The sequence below is a fragment of the Scyliorhinus torazame genome, chromosome 2 (genome assembly GCF_047496885.1).
Source record: "Scyliorhinus torazame isolate Kashiwa2021f chromosome 2, sScyTor2.1, whole genome shotgun sequence".
Lineage (NCBI taxonomy): Eukaryota > Metazoa > Chordata > Chondrichthyes > Carcharhiniformes > Scyliorhinidae > Scyliorhinus > Scyliorhinus torazame.
In genome coordinates, this window is record NC_092708.1 from 139,126,926 (window position 1) to 139,145,796 (window position 18,871).

Genomic DNA, 18,871 nt, shown 5'->3' on the forward strand with positions numbered 1-18,871 from the left:
TTTCTCTGGGGATCTCAAGAACAGTGTTGGTCCTGGGTTATCAGAGTGAGTCTAGCTTGTAAGCTGTTTGAACTAAAAGAAAGGAATACCTATAAATCTGACTCAGCCTTTAACTGAGACCAGACCGAGGGCAGGAAGAACTCAATATCGTCATTGTGTGGCTCTGAGCTTGGCTTTCGTTTTAACATTTGGCTGCTGGATTCAGACAGAGAAGTCTTGTCTCTCTCTCTCGCTCTCTCTCTCTGCGTTTTAATAGAGGTATCCAGATTACGTGATAACTTGAAAAGAAATAACTGCTTTCTGGAAGGAATTCAAACGTGCTTTTTTGAAAAGGAAACAAGAGTATGTACCCGGTCTTGACTGCTGTGTGCTGGGCCACACCTTTGAAAAGGGGTTTCTAGTTTATGGGATCTTGTTACTAAATTGGAACAGTTTAAAGGGGGAATTTATTAAAAGTTATACATAGAGTACTGTAGCTGTGTGGGGTATTTATGTTTGTAGTTGATAAAAATGCTTAGTGTGTGTGTTTATAAAAATGTTAACTGAATTCGTAGAATAAAGCTTGTTTTTGACTAAAAGAGTTTAAGGCCTCTGTTGAATAGGTAGGCCCTTGTGCTCCCCGTAACCAAAATTAATAAACAGTGTAGGTCAGGTGAACTCCATGATATACTTTGGAGTTTTCTAAACCCTGGCCCATAACATCCCTCCACAGCCGCCAATCTCATAATCCCCAAACTCTTTCCCAGAATAGACAAACAGGACTGCCCTGGTGGATCTAACATTTCAGCCTCTTCTTACTTCATTGAACTTTTCTTTTCTCTACTTGTCCAGTCTCTTCCCACCTACACTCGTGATTCTCCAGATACTCTCTGCCACTTACTTCTCCATTGCATCTTCTCACATGATGCAACATCCATACCATTGCTCCTGATATGTCTTCTTTCCTTAAATCCAAGGTTTCCCCCTAACCATGGTTGACAAAATCCATGATTGTGTCCCTAACATTTCCCACACTTCTGGGATGACGGCAGCACAGTGATTAGCACTGCTGCCTCACAGCTCCAAGGTCCTATGTTCAACTTCGGCCTCGGGTGACTGTGTAGAGTTTGTACGTTCTCTCGGTGTCTGCGTGTGATTCCTCCGGGTTCCTCCCACTGTCCAAAGATGCGCAGGTGAGGTGGATTGGCCACGCTAAATTGCCCCTTAGTGTCTAAAAGGCTAGGTCAGGTTGCTGGGTTACGGGGATATGGTGGAAACCTGGGCTTAAGTAGGGTGCTCTTTACAAGGGCCGATGCAGACTCGATGGGCCGAATGGCCTCCTTCTGCATTGTAAAAGTCTATGATTCTGCTCTTACTTCTTCCCCGAAACAACAATAGGGGTCTCATGTCCTCACTTTCCACCCCACCAGTTTCCATACTCAATGGAATCCTCCATTTCTTGCCACCTTCAACATGATGTTAATACCAAAGAAATTTTCCCCTCTCCTCCTCTTTCAGCATTCCAAAGGAGCCATTCCTTCAGTGATACACAATTCACTCAATAATCTCCAGCAATCCCACCGTTTCAAATAACATCTTTTTAATCCAAGCAAAGATGAGCAACATTTGCCAGGTGCAATAGCGGTTTGCATGTACTTCTTTCAATTTAGTATACTGTATTTGCTTCTGACAATTAGGTCTGCTCTGCATTGGGGTGACCAAATTGGGTGGCTGTTTTGAAGATCACCTTCATTCCGACCTCAAAAAGCATGACCCTGGGCTTCTGGTCACCTGTAATCTTAATTCTGCACCTTGCTCTCAACCCCAACGTCCGGTCCTCTGCTTACTAAAATGTTTCACTGAAGCTAAATGGATGTTTGGCGTACAGTGCCTCATCTTTCACTGAGGGATTTTACAGCTTTCCAGCCTCAACATTTCAACTACTTCAGACTGTAATCTCTGTCCCCAATTTGCTTCCCATTCTTTGCACATTTCAGCCTCACACTGGTCTCTCTCGATTTTGGTGTTATGAACGGCACTGTTCATAATTCTGCCATTTACACGTCCTCTACGGACATCTGCTTCTTTTCTTGACCCATTACCAATAGCTTTGGCCGTGTACCTCAAACTCTTGTCATTTTGGTTTTCTGTCTTCCCTTTTTTTCTTTCCCACCCTCCCCCATTTCACCTGCTTAAAATCTATCACTTTTGTTTTTATTAATGAAAGGGTGCAGGCTTGATCTGCAGAAATTAGATACTCAACATTTGTTATGGAATCTAAAATGTATTGGTCTGCAACCTAAACACAGTTACAAGCAGCCTTTTGTAGTCATGCAATACTTAGGGTTCCTTGTTGAGATCTATTGGTGAGGGAAAGGCAGTAGATGTTGTATACATGGACTTCAGTAAAGCCCTTGACAAGGTACCTCATGGTAGACCAAGACAATAGGTAAAGTCACATGGGATCAGAGGAGAGCTGGCAAGTTGGATACAGAACTGGCTTGGGCACAGAAGACAGAGGGTAACAGTAGAAGGGTGCTTTTTCTGAATGGAAGGCGGTGACTAGCTGCGTTCCACAGGGATCAGTTCTGGGGCCTTTGTTGTTCATGGTGTATATAAATGATTTGGAAGAAAATGTGGCCGATCTGATTAGTAAGTTCGCAGACAACACAAAAATTGGTGGAGTTACGGATAGTGAAGAGGATTGTCAGAGGATACAGCAGGATATAAACTGGTTGGAGTCTGGGTGGAGAAATGATAGATGGAGTTTAATCTCGACAAGTGTGAGGTAATGAACTTTGGAAGGTCTAATGCATGTATGAATTACACAATGAATGGTAGAACTCTTGCGAGTACCGACAGACAGAGATCTGGGTGTGCATGTCCACCGATCACTGAAAGTGGCATCGTATGTGGATAAGGTGGTCAAGAAGTCATATGGCATGCTGGTCTTCATTGGTCGGGGCATTGAATATAAAAATTGGCAAGTCATGTTGCAGTTGTACAGGACCTTGGTTAGGCCTCATTTGAAATATTGTGTACAGTTCTGGACGCCACGCTACCAGAAGGATATGGATGCTTTGGAGAGGGTGCAGAAGCAGTTTACTAGGATGTTGCCTGGTACGGAGGGCATTAGCTATGAGGAGAATTCACGGTCTGTTCTCACTGGAACGACAGAGCTTGAGAGGCAACCTGATCAAAGTCATAGAATCATAGAATTTACAGTGCAGGAGGCCTTTTGGCCCATCGAGTCTGCACCGGCCCTTGGAAAGAGCACCTTACCTAAGTCCACACCTCCATCCTATCCACACACCTCCAACCTATCCCCAGAACCCCACCTAACACAATCTTTTTGGACACTAAGGGCAATTTAGCATAGCCAATCCACCTAACCTGCATATCTTTGGACTGTGGGAGGAAACCAGAGCACCCAGAGGAAACCCACGCAAACACAGAGAGAACGTGAAGACTCCGCACAGACAGTGACCCAAGCCAGAAATTGAACCTGGGATCCTGGAGCTATGAAGCAACGGTGCTAACCACTGTGCTATCTACAAGATTATGAGTGGCATGGACAGAGCGGATAATCAGATGCTCCATCCTAGGTTAGGAGATTCAAGTACTCGGGGACAAAGGTTTAAAATGCTTGGAGAAAGGTTTAGGACAGATGTGCGAGGCAAGTCTTTTTTACACAGAGGGTAGTGGGAGTCTGGAATTCACTATCCAAGTTGGTGGTGGAGGCAAAGACCCTAAACTATTTTAAAAAGTACCTGGATTTGCACCGTCAGTGCTGTAAGCTATGGATCAAGTGCAAGTAGATGGGATTAGAAAGGGCATTTGGGGGTCCTTGGGCTGGCATGGACAAGATGGGCCGAATCGCCTCCTTCTGTGCTGTAACTTGTCTATGTTTCTATGTCTGCACTAGCTCTCTAAATAAGCATCATTACTTCGTGCCATTCATTTGCATTTTCCCCATATCCTTGCATATTATTTGAATAAAAACAATCACTTCCAGGCAATGTGTTCCAGACACGAACTGCTTATGTGATAAAGCTTTTTCTCACATTTGTAACTGATATTACAAATGAAATCGCTAGGGGCGGCACAGTGTCGCAGTGCTTAGCACTGCTGCTTCACAGCGCCAAGGACCTTGATTCGATCTCGGCGCTGGGTCACTGTCCATGTGGAGTTTGCACATTCTTCCTGTGTCTGCGTGGGTCCCACCCCCACAACCGAAAAAGATGTGCAGGATAGGTGGATTGGCAAAGCTAAATTGCTCCTCAATTGCAAAAATAATAAATGGACACTCTAAATATATAATTAAAAAGAACAAAATAAATCACTACAACGACAAAACAGTTCAACTCTGTAGCTAATATAACCTAACTTGTCCAACATCTCTGTCACTAACCCACAAGACGCCATAAACATCATCTGCACCTTTTCTGTTAATGGCACTAATTCCAGGATTTGTCAATTAGATTTCTAAGAATAAATGTCGATTGAATTGTTCTGAATTTTTTGTAAAGGAGTGAAAAGATATAAATTAAGCACAGCCTCAACTCAAGAACTGGATTAGAACAAAGAACAAAGAACAGTACAGCACAGGAACAGGCCCTTCGGCCTCCAAGCCTGCGGCAATCACGTGTCCTATCTAGACCAACTACCTGTATCCTTCTATGCCCCTTCTATTCATGTGCCTATCCATCTTGGCTCTTCTTGCAGAAACTGTCCTGCAAATTGTGCAGTAATTGACAGACTGAGGTGAACCCATGATGGAGCAAAGATTTTTAAAACATTTATTTAACCAATCTCCTCGTGCTAAATAGGGATTTATTTCCGAGACTTGGCATGAGTAAGAAAATGGGCAAAATGAGTCAAACCCTGTTTGCACGACCTTTTTTATTTTCTTACATTTCTTTTTGACGAGGTTCACGATTCTCAAGCCTCTGATACATCATGTTATGGGCCAGGGTTGAGAAACTCCAAAGTATATTATGAAGTCCACCTGACTTACAATCTTTATATTGAATTTGGCGAGGATGTTATTATTATTATGGGCACAAGAACCTTCCTTTCAGGTGTGGTTCATCAGTCTTCCTAGACACTTTAATCAAAACAAGCTTTATTCTAAGGACTTAGTGAACATTCATATAAACACACAGCAAGAATTTTTATCAATTACAAACATAAATACACCACCCAGCTGCAGTAATTTATGTATACCACTTAATGAATTCCCCCCTAACTGTTCCAATTCAAAAGCAAAATTACATAAACCAAAAACCCCTATTCAAGGGCATGGTCCAGCACTCTGCATTCTCACTTGAATATGGCTGCCTTTCCCTGAATATATCTTTTAAGTTACCAAAACCGGTAGTCACAACCCGTTTACTTCTGGAATAGATATTTAAAATGAAAATAGAGAGACAGGCCAATACACTACTTTCTCCTGTCTATAGTCCACAGCAGTCAAACTGAAAGTGAAACCAAAAAGCTCACACAGCCACAGCCCAGCTCCACCAACACAATGACATCACTGAAGCCATGTGATAAGACAAAAACCTTTCTTAAAGGGACATCACGTGACAATCAACACAGCATACCATCAGAATTCTGTCTATTTAAGGGCATAATAAAAAATTACATAGCTATTTTTATACTGGCTTAAATTCAAAAGAAAATTGAGAAGTGAACAGTGTTTCAATTTGTGTTACTAAACCTTAAAAGTTACCCTCCCAACCACCCTTACCCCACTGTACGTCGGCACACCCAACCCTCACTCAACCTCTCACCCTAGCCACATCAACTCCCCCCCCACCCCTGCCCACCACCTCACTCAACCTCTTGCCCCACCAGCCCACCCACCCCCAAGTATCCAATTAATTCAAACAATTACAGGGACTTCCATTTTTCCAGCAGATCTTCAGAGAGCACTTTCACAACAGTTACTGCACTGCTGTTGCTGACTCAGCAGCGTCATTGTTTTCTGGCAGGCTTTTCAAAAGGAATTCGGAACTGCAAAGCTGTCCGCTATATATTTTTTAAACAAGTCAGAACCTTCAACCTGACAGTACCAATTGATACAGTTTTGAAACACGGTGCCTGGGATCCGCCTAATCCCAGTCCCCAGTGGTTGGCACTGTCTGCACCCTCCACTCCTGGGCCATGTCTATAATCGCTTTACAGCCTCTAACCTTTCCTCTCAGCTTATATACCCAAATTGCTTTGTATTATCAGCAAACTTACCTCTGTCCCCTCACTTGAATCATTATTTGTAGATTGTAAACAGCGTTGCGGTTCCCCGCTAGTTATAGTCAGACAACCAAAAAGTGACCCATTAATTTCTAAAGCTTTCTGTCCATTACCAATACTAATTACCCTTTACTTTCCTTGATGACAACAGTAATTACACTTCATCAGCTGTAAAGCACTTTGGGATGTCCTGAGTTTGGCAAAGGAAATTTATAAAATGGAAGCCTTCTGATTTTAACTTTTGAATATAACATAAGAAAACACTGGCGGTATACAAGGTGGAGATGATAAGATTCCTGATGAACAATATACCACCTAGAGAAGTAATAATCATCATACAACCATCCAATCCACTGCCCTGAAGGTGAAATTGTAGTTCTCGGCCTGAAATGATTCCACATTGGTTTACAGATATGAACCAAATGCTTTGATCTATTTGAACCTCTGAATGCAGCTCCTTACAAGATTAACAAGTGAGAAGGATAAATATTCAAGTCTGGCATGGGTGGGATAATCTTTTATAACGAAACTTCTAAAATAAAAGCAAAATACTACGATACTAGAAATAGTCAGCGCAAGACTGCAGCATCTATAGGGAAAGAAACAGAGTTAACGTTTTGAGTCGAATATGCTCTTCTTTTAGAGCTCGAACTAAGTTATATTCAATTTGAAATGTTAACTCTTGTTTCTTTCTCCACAGATATTGCCAGGCCTGAATATTTCCACCACTTTGTTTTCATTCCAAAATTCAAACTGAACATTATGAATTCTTAAATGGTAAACATGATAAATTTAAACAGAGTACAGAAACTGAAGTCACAGTACACAATATAATGCACTTCGTCAATTCATCACCAGAAGTCATGCATTTAGCATTACTCAATGCAATCATGAACTATTAAATGCAGTAATAACTATCTTCTTTATTAAACTACAAATTTAAATATATATTGAAGCACAATTATTCAAATACATCAATTCGATGTTCATGGCTATAGCAATTTTCAGGAAGTTTTCAAAGAAGAGACAAACGATATGCTGTTCAGTACTTACACTGTTGTTGCGGGTATCAACAACCGGAAACTTTTTGACGATGTATTTGACAGCAGATTCCAAGTTTTTGTCAATTAAGTATGATGGTTTTGCCTTTGGATCCCCACATGCCTGCAACAAAGATGAAAAAGAAAGACATTACAATGTCTTGGAGAGTTTTCCATTCATTGTTACAACCAGTTGTCAACCAGTGAACTAAGGATTTCTAATAGTGCTTTCAGGTGACAGAATGAATAGGCAAGTGCAAGGAATCATCACAACTGGAGTATGCAATGGGAAGTAGAGAACGAGAGATGTGCTACAGAGGTATTACAGAACACAGCAGTATAACAGAGTGAAATGGTTCACTCTTCAAAAGAAAAGTGCATATTTTAATCTAAGCAGTGCTAAGGTAGGGACTAAATTATTATACAAAACTTGCAAATTGCAAACTTCAAACATTATGACGAGTACTGTTGTCACACTGCTTTATATCTGCTTTGCATGCACAAAATCAAACCTAAAGCTAATGGGGGCAGCATTTTAAAGCAGTGCAAACCTCTAGATTTTGCTCTGTAATCACCAAAAGTTTTCTTGGAACAGAAAATAATCTGAGATCAGAAGAACTTTTATTAGACTATTTTTCCTTTTAAGTCTTGGGTGCAGTTTCAAAATAAAAGGATTCAGTGGAATTCCTAAGGGAGTTTAGAAGCAAAATGTGAAAACAAGGAGGAAAGCAGAATACAGCATGTAACCAAGTCTGCAGGTAGAAAACAAGAATCATAACAGTTAATTTGATCTAGCTTTCTACTCATTGATTTTTATAGCTCATCCAATGTCCTACGTATTGTGAATTATAAAGAGAAGTCATGGGTGATGAGACTGGTCTGATAGCAGAGGGAAGGTGAAAAGCTTTGCAAACCTTCCAAACTTGTCCTTGCTGTGGAAGCATTGGAACAGAAAAAGAGAACATATGTAAAACACAAGTTTCCAACATCTGACATGCGTCTGCACAAAGTTTAGGGAACAATACTTTAAAAGCCTAATGATAAATGTGTAAATAGAAAAACTACACAGATTCAAGAAAATCAAAGAATCAGTGAGAGATCAAACCATTGTCTGCCCATGTAAAACTTCAAGAAGCACCCTGAAAAACTTGTCCTTTATTTTTACTGCAGAAGAAATACTGCCAAACAAGAATGTGCATGTAAAATCACTTCAAAAGGCAACATGAAAGACATCTGAGGAAGTCTGAAAAACTTATAGCATTATGAAGGCATTACATGAAATTGAAGACAATCTGGACACAGAAATTTTAAATTGTTCAGGATAAACAGTAAAATAATTTACAGGCCTTTTGAAATGCTGAACCGTGTCTAATATGGATGCAATAATAAAACTAGCAACATTCTCGAACTAACCTGCAGAATTTTACGTCATTTTACGATTATAGCGTGCACAACATTTTTCAAACAGCTTCAGATTTATAGAAGTTACTAAATGTCCTTAAGTATTGTTAAAGAAATATTTGACTATATAAAATAATCAAACAAACAAAATAGTTTATACAAACAATGATGTGAATTTATGGTATCTATTTTTTATGTTCTTTCTCCATGTCCTCCAGACAGCAATATAGTAATTTCTTACATATAAGTAAATAATCAAGTTGTTCCTGAAATGAAGTTTTACGTAAGTAAATGTTGAGAATATAAAGTTAAGTAGTCAATAACAACTTGTATTTATATAGTGTCTTTAAAGTAGTAAGATGCCCCATAATATTTCACAGGGCTTTACAAAGTCAAATTTGACAGCCATATAAGGCAACTTTAGGGGATATGACAAAACTTAGGCGAAGTAAAACGTTTTAAGGAGCATCTCAAAAAGGAAGGAAAAGAGGTATAGAGATGGAGAGCTTTACGGCAGGAATTTCAAAGCCAAGGGCCATCGTAGCCAAAGACACCAATGCTGGTGTGATTAAAATTGGCAATGCCCAGGAGGCCAGAATGAGTGCAGATATCGTGCGTTCATAGTTTTTTTTTTTTAATTCGGCCATGGGATGTGGGCGTTGCTGGTTGGGACAGCATTTATTGCCCATCCCGGAGGACAGTTAAGAGTCAACCACATTGCTGTGGATCTGGAGTCACATGTAGGCCAGACCAGGTATGGGCACGACATGGACATTCTGAAGTCTACCTCACCCAAATGGGCGCCGTCGTGTGGTGACTAGGGAATTTTCACAGTAACTTGATTGCAGTAAGCCTACTTGTGACACTAATAAAGATTATGATTATTATTATTGTAAGCACGACAGATTTTCTTCCCTAGTAAACCAGATGGGTTTTTGATGACAATCATCAATGGTTTCATGGTCATCTTTCGACTTTTAATTCCAGATTTCTTTCTTGGCTTCAAATTTTCACCATCTGCGATGGCGGGATTCAAACCCGGGTCCTCAGAGAATGATTCTGGGTCTAGGTCTCTGGATTACGAGTACAGTGACAATACCACTATGCCACTGTCTCACTGTTGGAGGAGATTATAGAGATAGGGTGAGAGAAAAGACCACAAAGAGATTTGAAATCAAGGATGCAAATTTTGAACGGCGGCATTACTTAACCAGGAGCAGACATAAACCAGTGGGCATAGTGGTGATGGGCGAGCCTGGTGCAAGTGAGGACATGAGCAGTCAGGACTATAAGCAGCAGAGTTTGGATGACCACTTGTTTAGATAGATAGAATGGGGAAGGCTGGCCAGGAGTGCGTTGAAATAGTCACGTCTAGTAGGTAAAAAATGAATGAAATGAAATGAAAATTGCTTATTGTCCCAAGTAGGCTTCAAATGAAGTTACTGTGAAAAGCCCCTAGTCGCCACATTCCGGCGCCTGTTCGGGGAGGCTGTTACGGGAATTGAACCGTGCTGCTGGCCTGCCTTGGTCTGCTTTCAAAGCCAACGATTTAGTCCTGTGCTAAACAGCCCCTGGGATCAGGATTTAAGAGTCAAAAAGTACAGTAGTTTTGCTCGAATAGAGTATCCTGTCCCTAATTTTAATTTAAAAAATACATGAATTACATTTGTAAAAATACAAGTATATTTTCAACACAGGTGTGAAAAATAAGCAGGCAAGCATGTTACGAGGAGGGTGACCAGATTTTCAAAATTCGAAACAGAGGCAAATTGAAAAGCCTCGAGGTGAGATGATTGGCATGTTGGGCAACCAATGGCTTGAGTCTGGGAAAGAGTACTTGATTTGACGATATTACTTGGTATAAACAGTCATGATAATCAAAAGAGAGAAAAGCTTGTGACCAAACTGGCAAAATTGCTCCCGCTTACATTACTTTTTGCTGATTTTAGGCATGATAATTTTAGGGTGAAGTTACATCATGAGATTGGTATTAATGCAATTGCATTTAAAGTGAGGGGGGTGGGAGACTTCAACGGGAGTGGAGGAGGTTCAGTGAAGAAGTGTAGCCCTTCAGGCCTTTGCCAATCACACAAAAGGCCATCTCTGATCATTTCTTTCTAATGCTCTTCACTCACATCTCCCTCACAACCTACTTCCCATTCCTGCTGCTGGGAAAATTCGCCCCATTGACCTTTCAAAATCACAACAGTTTTAACTCTTAATTGAGAGTTATTGTTTTGCTCAAGCATATCCAACCCTCCACAGTTCATGCCAGTCACCAGTAAAATCATTGCTTTTTGGATTTAAGCGAATAGAGTTGAGAGGAGTGAGCAGATTCGAAGGACGTAGGCTTGAACGCAAAGGACAGACAACAGGTTTAGCTGTCCATTACCAGATGTGGCTGACCAACATAAAAGCACCATGTTCTCCTCTTCCAAAATACAAACCATTCCAGGATCATCCTAGCGTGCAAAAGATAGCTCTCACTTTTTTCCCCTCTATGGCAAACCATCTTCTTAAACCCCTCTCTCCCTGCCTCCTTCACCATGTGCAAGCAGCTAATGGAATTCTTGCCAACCAAAATACAGACCATCCATTCAGCAGCCTCTGCCATGTTCCTCCTGCCTCTGGTACACTCAGCCAAATTGTTCCCAAGCCTCCCCACCCCGACTCACCATCTGAATTCCTACCTTTCTCCCTGTATCATCTCTCCTCATGCCTTCTCAGAGCTAGTCTTGTCCCAAAACGCACCTCTTGCGACCTCAACTTTACTTCCTTTCCTTCTTGGCTCCCACCTTAGCCGATATTGTAAACGTAATCTATCTTCGGGTAACCTTAGCCGATATTGTAAACAGAATCTCTCTTCGGGTAAAACTCTCTTCAAATCTGCCACATTCCTCCCCTCAAAAATAACCCTTGATTCCCTTATCATTGCAAATTAGGACTCCATCTCATCTCCAACCGCTCTTTACTCTTCAAAACCTTTGAACATGCTGTTACCTCCATACTCCTTGCCCACCTTTTCCAGAACTACATACTTAAACCCCTCCACTCAGGTTTCCATCCTTGCTGTAGTACCAAAAGGGCTTAGCAAAAGCATGCTCCACGGCTGTGGTAAACTATTCAACTTCATTCTTCTCAACCTATCTGCAGCCTTTGGTAGTTTGGCAGTACTAAATGGCATATACTTCACTGCAAGAAAGCAAATAAATAAAGAACGGGTAGGGATGGCAGTGCAAGAATCCTGTTTGGGGGTTCACAGAAAAGATACAGAGGGGGATTTTAAAAAAGAGTCGGGGGATTGCTTCTCAGCCTTTTGGCTAAGATGAGCGGGAGGTCAGGTGTAATGCCTGGATCTGGTATGTCTCTCTTGTGGGGACCATGAATTGGATTCAATTTGAATTGTTTTTTGGAGCAGGCAAGGAGCTGGATTAGCGGTTTGCCCCTGTCCACACTGAGCTCTGGCTTTGTAACTCTGATAAAGGAATTTTAAAAATAGGGTAGGGGTGCATACAGTATTGATTCAAGAAATAATTAAGCTGAGGAGGGATATGGCAGAAGGAACATCGACAACACTAAATAGATTGAACTCAATAATGAGCAATCACACAAATGGGAGGGTAGCATGTAAAAATATGTAGATACAGCTCTGAGAAGTGCCAAAGCAATAAGATCATAATAGTGGGAGATTTTAACTACATCATTAACTGGGATAAAGTTTTTTTTTTAATTTAGAGTACCCAATTCATTTTTTCCAATTAAAGGGCAATTTAGCGTGGCCAATCCACCTGGCCTGCACATTTTTGGGTTGTGGGGGTGAAACCCATGCAAACACAGAGAGAATGTGCAAACTCCACACGGATAGTGACCCAGAGCCAGGATCGAACCTGGGACCTCGGCGCCGTGACGCCACAGTGCTAACCCACCGCACCACCGTGCAGCAGCCCAACTGGGATAATGTGAAAAACACAAAAGGGGCATAATTCTTAGAATGCTTTCAGAACTTTTATCACCAGTATGTAGCAAATCCCACAAGAAAGGAGGCAGTTTGGACTTAGTTTTCGGGAATAAAGCTGTGCAGATGGAAGGGGTATCAGTTGCAGAGCAATTCATAGAATCCCTACAGTGCAGGAGGAGGTAATTCAACCCATCGAATCTGCATCAACCCTCTGAAAGAGCACCCTACCTCGGCCCACACCCCCACCCTATCCCTGGAACCCAGTAACCCTCACCTAACATTCTGGACACTAATGGCCAATCCACCTAACTTTCACATCTTTGGATTGTGGGAGGAAACCGGAGCACCCGGAGGAAACCCATGCAGACATGGAGAGGGCGTACAAACTCCACACAGTCACCCAAGGCCGGAATTGAACCCGGGTCCATGGCTGAGAGAGGCAGCAGTGCTAACCACTGTGCCGCCCTTTAGTAGCCATAATTTATCTAGGTTTAGTGTGATTATTAATAAGGACAACAGTAACCATGAATAAAATTCTCAATTGGGGAAAGCCAATTTTACGAAGTTGAGAGGCGATTTTGCTGAAGTCGTCTCAAAACAACTGCTTTGAAAAGGTAAAAACCAGACTCACATCAGTGGAACGCATTCGAGGAAGAGAAAGCAAAGTTCCGAACAAGAAAATGGGTGGCACAAACAAATCCAGAGCCCCCCGGACATTAAGTGGCTTAAAGGAGGGGAGGAAATAAAAGTGGAGGTTTCTGACAAATACCGAGGGCTAAATACTGCAGAGAACCTGGAGTATAAAACGTGTACAGTGAAATTAGGAAAGAAAGAGAAGGCATTAAAAAATATTGGCCAGTAAAATTCAGGATAACCCATCATTTTATAACCTTCTCTGGCACCAATGCGACCAGAGCAGTAAAGTAATGTTGCATCATTGTATTAATTAGCCTAACCTTGATGGTGGGAAAATTCCTTTAAGGAAGACGTGCATTAATCAAAGAAAGCACACATTTGTTAATAGGTAGTATCTGCTAAGCGTGATTGACTTTTTTGAGAAGGTATATAGGATAGTGGATGAGGGTAGTGCATTTTATTTAGTCTAGGTGGATTTTAGCAAGGCCGATGATAAGGTCCCACATGACAGACTGGTTCTGAAAGTAAAAGCCCATTGGAATTGAAGGGAAAGCAGCAAGTTAGATCCAAAATGGACTCAGAAGCAGGAAGCTAAGGTTAATGGTCAACAGATGTTTTTGCGGCTGGAAGGTGGTTTTCAGTGGGGTTTCATATGGCTCAGGACTGGATCCCTTATGTTTTTGGGATATATCAATGACTTGGACTTGAATATAGGGATGATTAAGAGGTTTGCAGACAAAATGCATCTGTTGTTGACAACAAAGAGAACAGTTGCTGCAGAAAGACATCAATGGACCAGTCAGGTAGGTGAAACCGTGGCAAATGGAGTTGAACCAGGTAAGTGCGAGGGAATGCATTTGGGAAGGTGTTATAACCTGCCTGCTTACCATTGGCTGGGGACTAATGACAATCCCACAATCCTGTGGGAGTATGAGCTTCCCCAATGAGGGGGCGGAGAAACCATTAGTAAACTCCTAGTATAAATAAAGCTGGCCAGTATGGAACCAGCAGGAAGTTGTGTGCAGCAAGGGAAGTTGCTGCTGCGGTATATATATATATATATATATTTATATATATATATATATATTTAGAGAGAGAGAGAGAGAGATAATATATATATATATATACATGTTATTGTAAATAAATGTTATTACTTTGTATCCTTAAAACTCGTGCTGGATTCTTCGTGGCCCTCACAAAACTGGCGACGAAGGTTAAAGTGAATAGCTGTCTACACTGCTGAAGCCACCTCCCTGGATTTTTGTTGGATACAGGTTGGAAGTTGTTTTCTATTATACCATGCCTCTGTACGGGCGTTTGGATGTTTTTGATGCTGCACTGGAAAGCTGGAACCAGTACACACAACGGATACGTTGCTATTTCCGGGCAAACAATATCACCGAAAACGAGCGCCAGGTGGTCATATTGCTCACCGCCTGCGGCCCGCATACGTTTGGGGTGATTAGGAGCCTTACGTACCCAGCTGCGCTGGACACCAAAACGTTTGATGAACTTGTGAATATAGTGGGGCAACATTTTAACCTAACCCCGTCCACGATAGTCCAGCGTTACCGGTTTAATACCGCTGAGAGGACCCCTGGAGAATCCCTTGCCGATTTTCTATCCAGGCTACGCAGGATTGCGGAGTACTGTGACTATGGTGAGACCTTGTCAGAAATGTTACGCGACCGTTTGGTTTGCGGTATTAACAATGCGGCCACCCAGAGAAAGTTGTTAGCTGAGCCAACATTGGCTTTTCAACAGGCCATTCAAATAGTATTGCCCCGAGAGAGCGCAGAACGAGGAGTGCAGGAGCTACAGGGAATGGAAGTGCATGCCTTGGGGCGCAACCCCTTCCGTCCGAAAACATCCCCCGCACTCCGCACTTGGGCGAGGCGACATCCGGACTGACGCCAGTGGCCGTCGGACATTCCTCCCCAAAGGGAGCTTTCTCCAGAACCAATGGATGAGGAGCCATGTCCGTGTCAGACTTGTAGGTGCAGACCCCGTCGCGGACGCCGGTCCCGGGGGCGCCAGTGGCACCGTCATTCCGACCGAAACTGGGACCAGCCCAGGGGCCGTACCTTCCATGTGGATGAACCTGCGGCGACTACTCCTGAGGACGTGGAGACGGAGGACGACTGTCTGCAGCTGCATTGTGTGGCAGCTCCCCGTGTGGCCCCCATTAAGGTGACAGTACGGGTCAATGGTCACCCGCTTGAGATGGAGTTGGACACTGGCGCAGCGGTCTCCGTGATCGCCCAGAGGACATTCGACCGCATCAAGCAGGGTATACAGACCCTTACAGTAACCGACTCACAGGCCAGTTTGGCCACCTACACGGGGGAACCACTGGACATTGCAGGAACTACAATGACCCCTGTTGTTTATGGACACCAGGAGGGGCGTTTCCCACTTATCGTGGTGCGCGGCCATGGCCCAGCCTGTTGGGTCGGGACCTGTTGCGCCATTTGCGGTTGCAATGGCAGCACATCCTCCAAACAGTTTCTGAAGGGTTGACTGAGGTGCTAGGACGATACCCAGATGTATTCCAGCCTGGTTTGGGGAAAATAAAAGGGGCCGTAGCCCGTATCCAAGTCGAACCAGGAGCCACGCCGCGCTATTTCCGGGCGCGCCCGGTGCCTTACGCCTTGCTCAAGAACAAAGAACAAAGAAATGTACAGCACAGGAACAGGCCCTGCGGCCCTCCAAGCCCGTGCCGACCATGCTGCCCGACTAAACTACAATCTTCTACACTTCCTGGGTCCGTATCCCTCTATTCCCATCCTATTCATGTATTTGTCAAGATGCCCCTTAAATGTCACTATCATCCCTGCTTCCACCACCTCCTCCGGTAGCGAGTTCCAGGCACCCACTACCCTCTGCGTAAAAAACTTGCCTCGTACATCTACTCTAAACCTTGCCCCTCTCACCTTAAACCTATGCCCCCTAGTAGTTGACCCCTCTACCCTGCCTCTGACTATCCACTCTGTCGATGCACCTCATAATTTTGTATACCTCTATCAGGTCTCCCCTCAACCTCCTTTGTTCCAGTGAGAACAAACCGAGTTTATTCAACCGCTCCTCATAGCTAATGCCCTCCATACCAGGCAACATTCTGGTAAATTTCTTCTGCACCCTCTCTAAAGCCTCCACATCCTTCTGGTAGTGTGGCGACCAGAATTGAACACTATACTCCAAGTGTGGCCTAACTAAGGTTCTATACAGCTGCAACATGACTTGCCAATTCTTATACTCAATACCCCGGCCAATGAAGGCAAGCATGCCGTATGCCTTCTTGACTACCTTCTCCACCCGTGTTGCCCCTTTCAATGACCTGTGGACCTGTACTCCTAGATCTCTTTGACTTTCAATACTCTTGAGGGTTCTACCAGCATTAGACCTTCCAAAATGCATTACCTCACATTTGTCCGGATTAAACTCCATCTGCCATCTCTCCGCCCAAGTCTCCAAACAATCTAAATCCTGCTGTATCCTTCGACAGTCCTCATCGCTATCCGCAATTCCACCAACCTTTGTGTCGTCTGCAAACTTACTAATCAGACCAGTTACATTTTCCTCCAAATCATTTATATATACTACAAAGAGCAACGGTCCCAGCACTGATCCCTGTGGAACACCACTGGTCACAGCCCTCCAATTAGAAAAGCATCCTTCCATTGCTACTCTCTGCCTTCTATGGCCTAGCCAGTTCTGTATCCACCTTGCCAGCTCACCCCTGATCCCGTGTGACTTCACCTTTTGTACTAGTCTACCATGAGGGACCTTGTCAAAGGCCTTACTGAAGTCCATATAGACAACATCCACTGCCCTACCTGCATCAATCATCTTAGTGACCTCCTCGAAAAACTCTATCAAGTTAGTGAGACACGACCTCCCCTTCAGAAAACCGTGCTGCCTCTCACTAATACGTCCATTTGCTTCCAAATGGGAGTAGATCCTGTCTCGAAGAATTCTCTCCAGTAATTTCCCTACCACTGAAGTAAGGCACACCGGCCTGTAGTTCCCTGGATTATCCTTGCTACCCTTCTTAAACAAAGGAACAACATTGGCTATTCTCCAGTCCTCCGGGACATCCCCTGAAGACAGTGAGGATCCAAAGATTTCTGTCAAGGCCTCAGCAATTTCCTCTCCAGCCTCCTTCAGTATTCTGGGGTAGATCCCATCAGGCCCTGGGGACTTATCTACCTTAATATTTTTTAAGACACCCAACACCTCGTCTTTTTGGATTTCAATGTGACCCAGGCTATCTACACACCCTTCTCCAGACTCAACATCTACCAATTCCTTCTTTTTGGTGAATACTGATGCAAAGTATTCATTTAGTACCTCGCCCATTTCCTCTGGCTCCACACAGATTCCCTTGCCTATCCTTCAGTGGGCCAACCCTTTCCCTGGCTACCCTCTTGCTTTTTATGTACGTGTAAAAAGCCTTGGGATTTTCCTCAACCCTATTTGCCAATTACATTTCGTGACCCCTTCTAGCCCTCCTGACTCCTTGCTTAAGTTCCTTCCTACTTTCCTTATATTCCACACAGGCTTAGTCTGTTCCCAGCCTTTTAGCCCTGACAAATGCCTCCTTTTTCTTTTTGACGAGGCCTACAATATCTCTCATTATCCAAGGTTCCCGAAAATTGCCGTATTTATCCTTCTTCCTCACAGGAACATGCCGGTCCTGAACTCCTTTCAACTGACACTTGAAAGCCTCCCACATGTCAGATGTTGATTTGCCCTCAAACATCCGCCCCCAATCTATGTTCTTCAGTTCCCGCCTAATATTGTTATAATTAGCCTTCCCCCAATTTCGCACATTCATCCTAGGACCACTCTTATCCTTGTCCACCAGTACTTTAAAACTTACTGAATTGTGGTCACTGTTACCGAAATGCTCCCCTACTGAAACATCTACCACCTGGCCGGGCTCATTCCCCAATACCAGGTCCAGTACCCCCCCTTCCCTAGTTGGACTGTCTACATATTGTTTTAAGAAGCCCTCCTGGATGCTCCTTACAAACTCCGCCCCGTCTAAGCCCCTGGCACTAAGTGAGTCCCAGTCAATATTGGGGAAGTTGAAGTCTCCCATCACCACAACCCTGTTGTTTTTACTCTTTTCCAAAATCTTTTCCAGACCCGCTGTGTTCAGCAACTTCTCCCTGTCTGCTCTGCCTCAGAGCCCCACTGTCCCTATTCCCTAGTTCTCCCTCAATGCTCTCACCTTCTGACCTATTGCTCCCGTGCCCACCCCCCTGCCATACTAGTTCAAACCCTCCCGTGTGACACTAGCAAACCTCGCGGCCAGGATATTTATGCCTCTCCGGTTTAGATGCAACCCGTCCTTCTTATTTAGGTCACACCTGCCCCGGAAGAGCTTCCAGTGGTCCAGATAACTAGCCTCACTGGCACGTGGCACAGGGAGTAATCCCGAGATTACAACCCTAGAGGTCCTGTCTTTTAACTTTCTGCCTAGCTCCCTGAACTCCTGCTGCAGGACCTCATGCCCCTTCCTGCCTATGTCGTTGGTACCAATATGTACAACGACCTCTGCCTGTTTGCCCTCCCCCTTCAGGATGCCCTCTGCCCG

At 43.5% G+C, this 18,871-nt stretch overlaps 1 protein-coding gene across 9 annotated transcripts in view; it reads right to left on the minus strand.

The window, feature by feature from the left end:
- The window catches only part of nckap1 (NCK-associated protein 1), a 351,428-nt gene that overhangs the window by 263,030 nt on the left and 69,527 nt on the right, over positions 1-18,871 (minus strand). For 5 of the 9 annotated variants that reach the window (XM_072477663.1, XM_072477668.1, XM_072477682.1 and 2 more), the window contains exons 2-3: positions 8,189-8,206; positions 7,288-7,398 (exon numbers count right to left, since the gene is read on the minus strand). In XM_072477663.1, coding sequence (XP_072333764.1) covers positions 7,288-7,398; positions 8,189-8,206 — 129 coding nt within the window. The remainder of the gene's footprint in view (positions 1-7,287; positions 7,399-8,188; positions 8,207-18,871) is intronic. The other 4 variants (XM_072477677.1, XM_072477672.1, XM_072477691.1 and 1 more) reach the window with 1 other exon arrangement.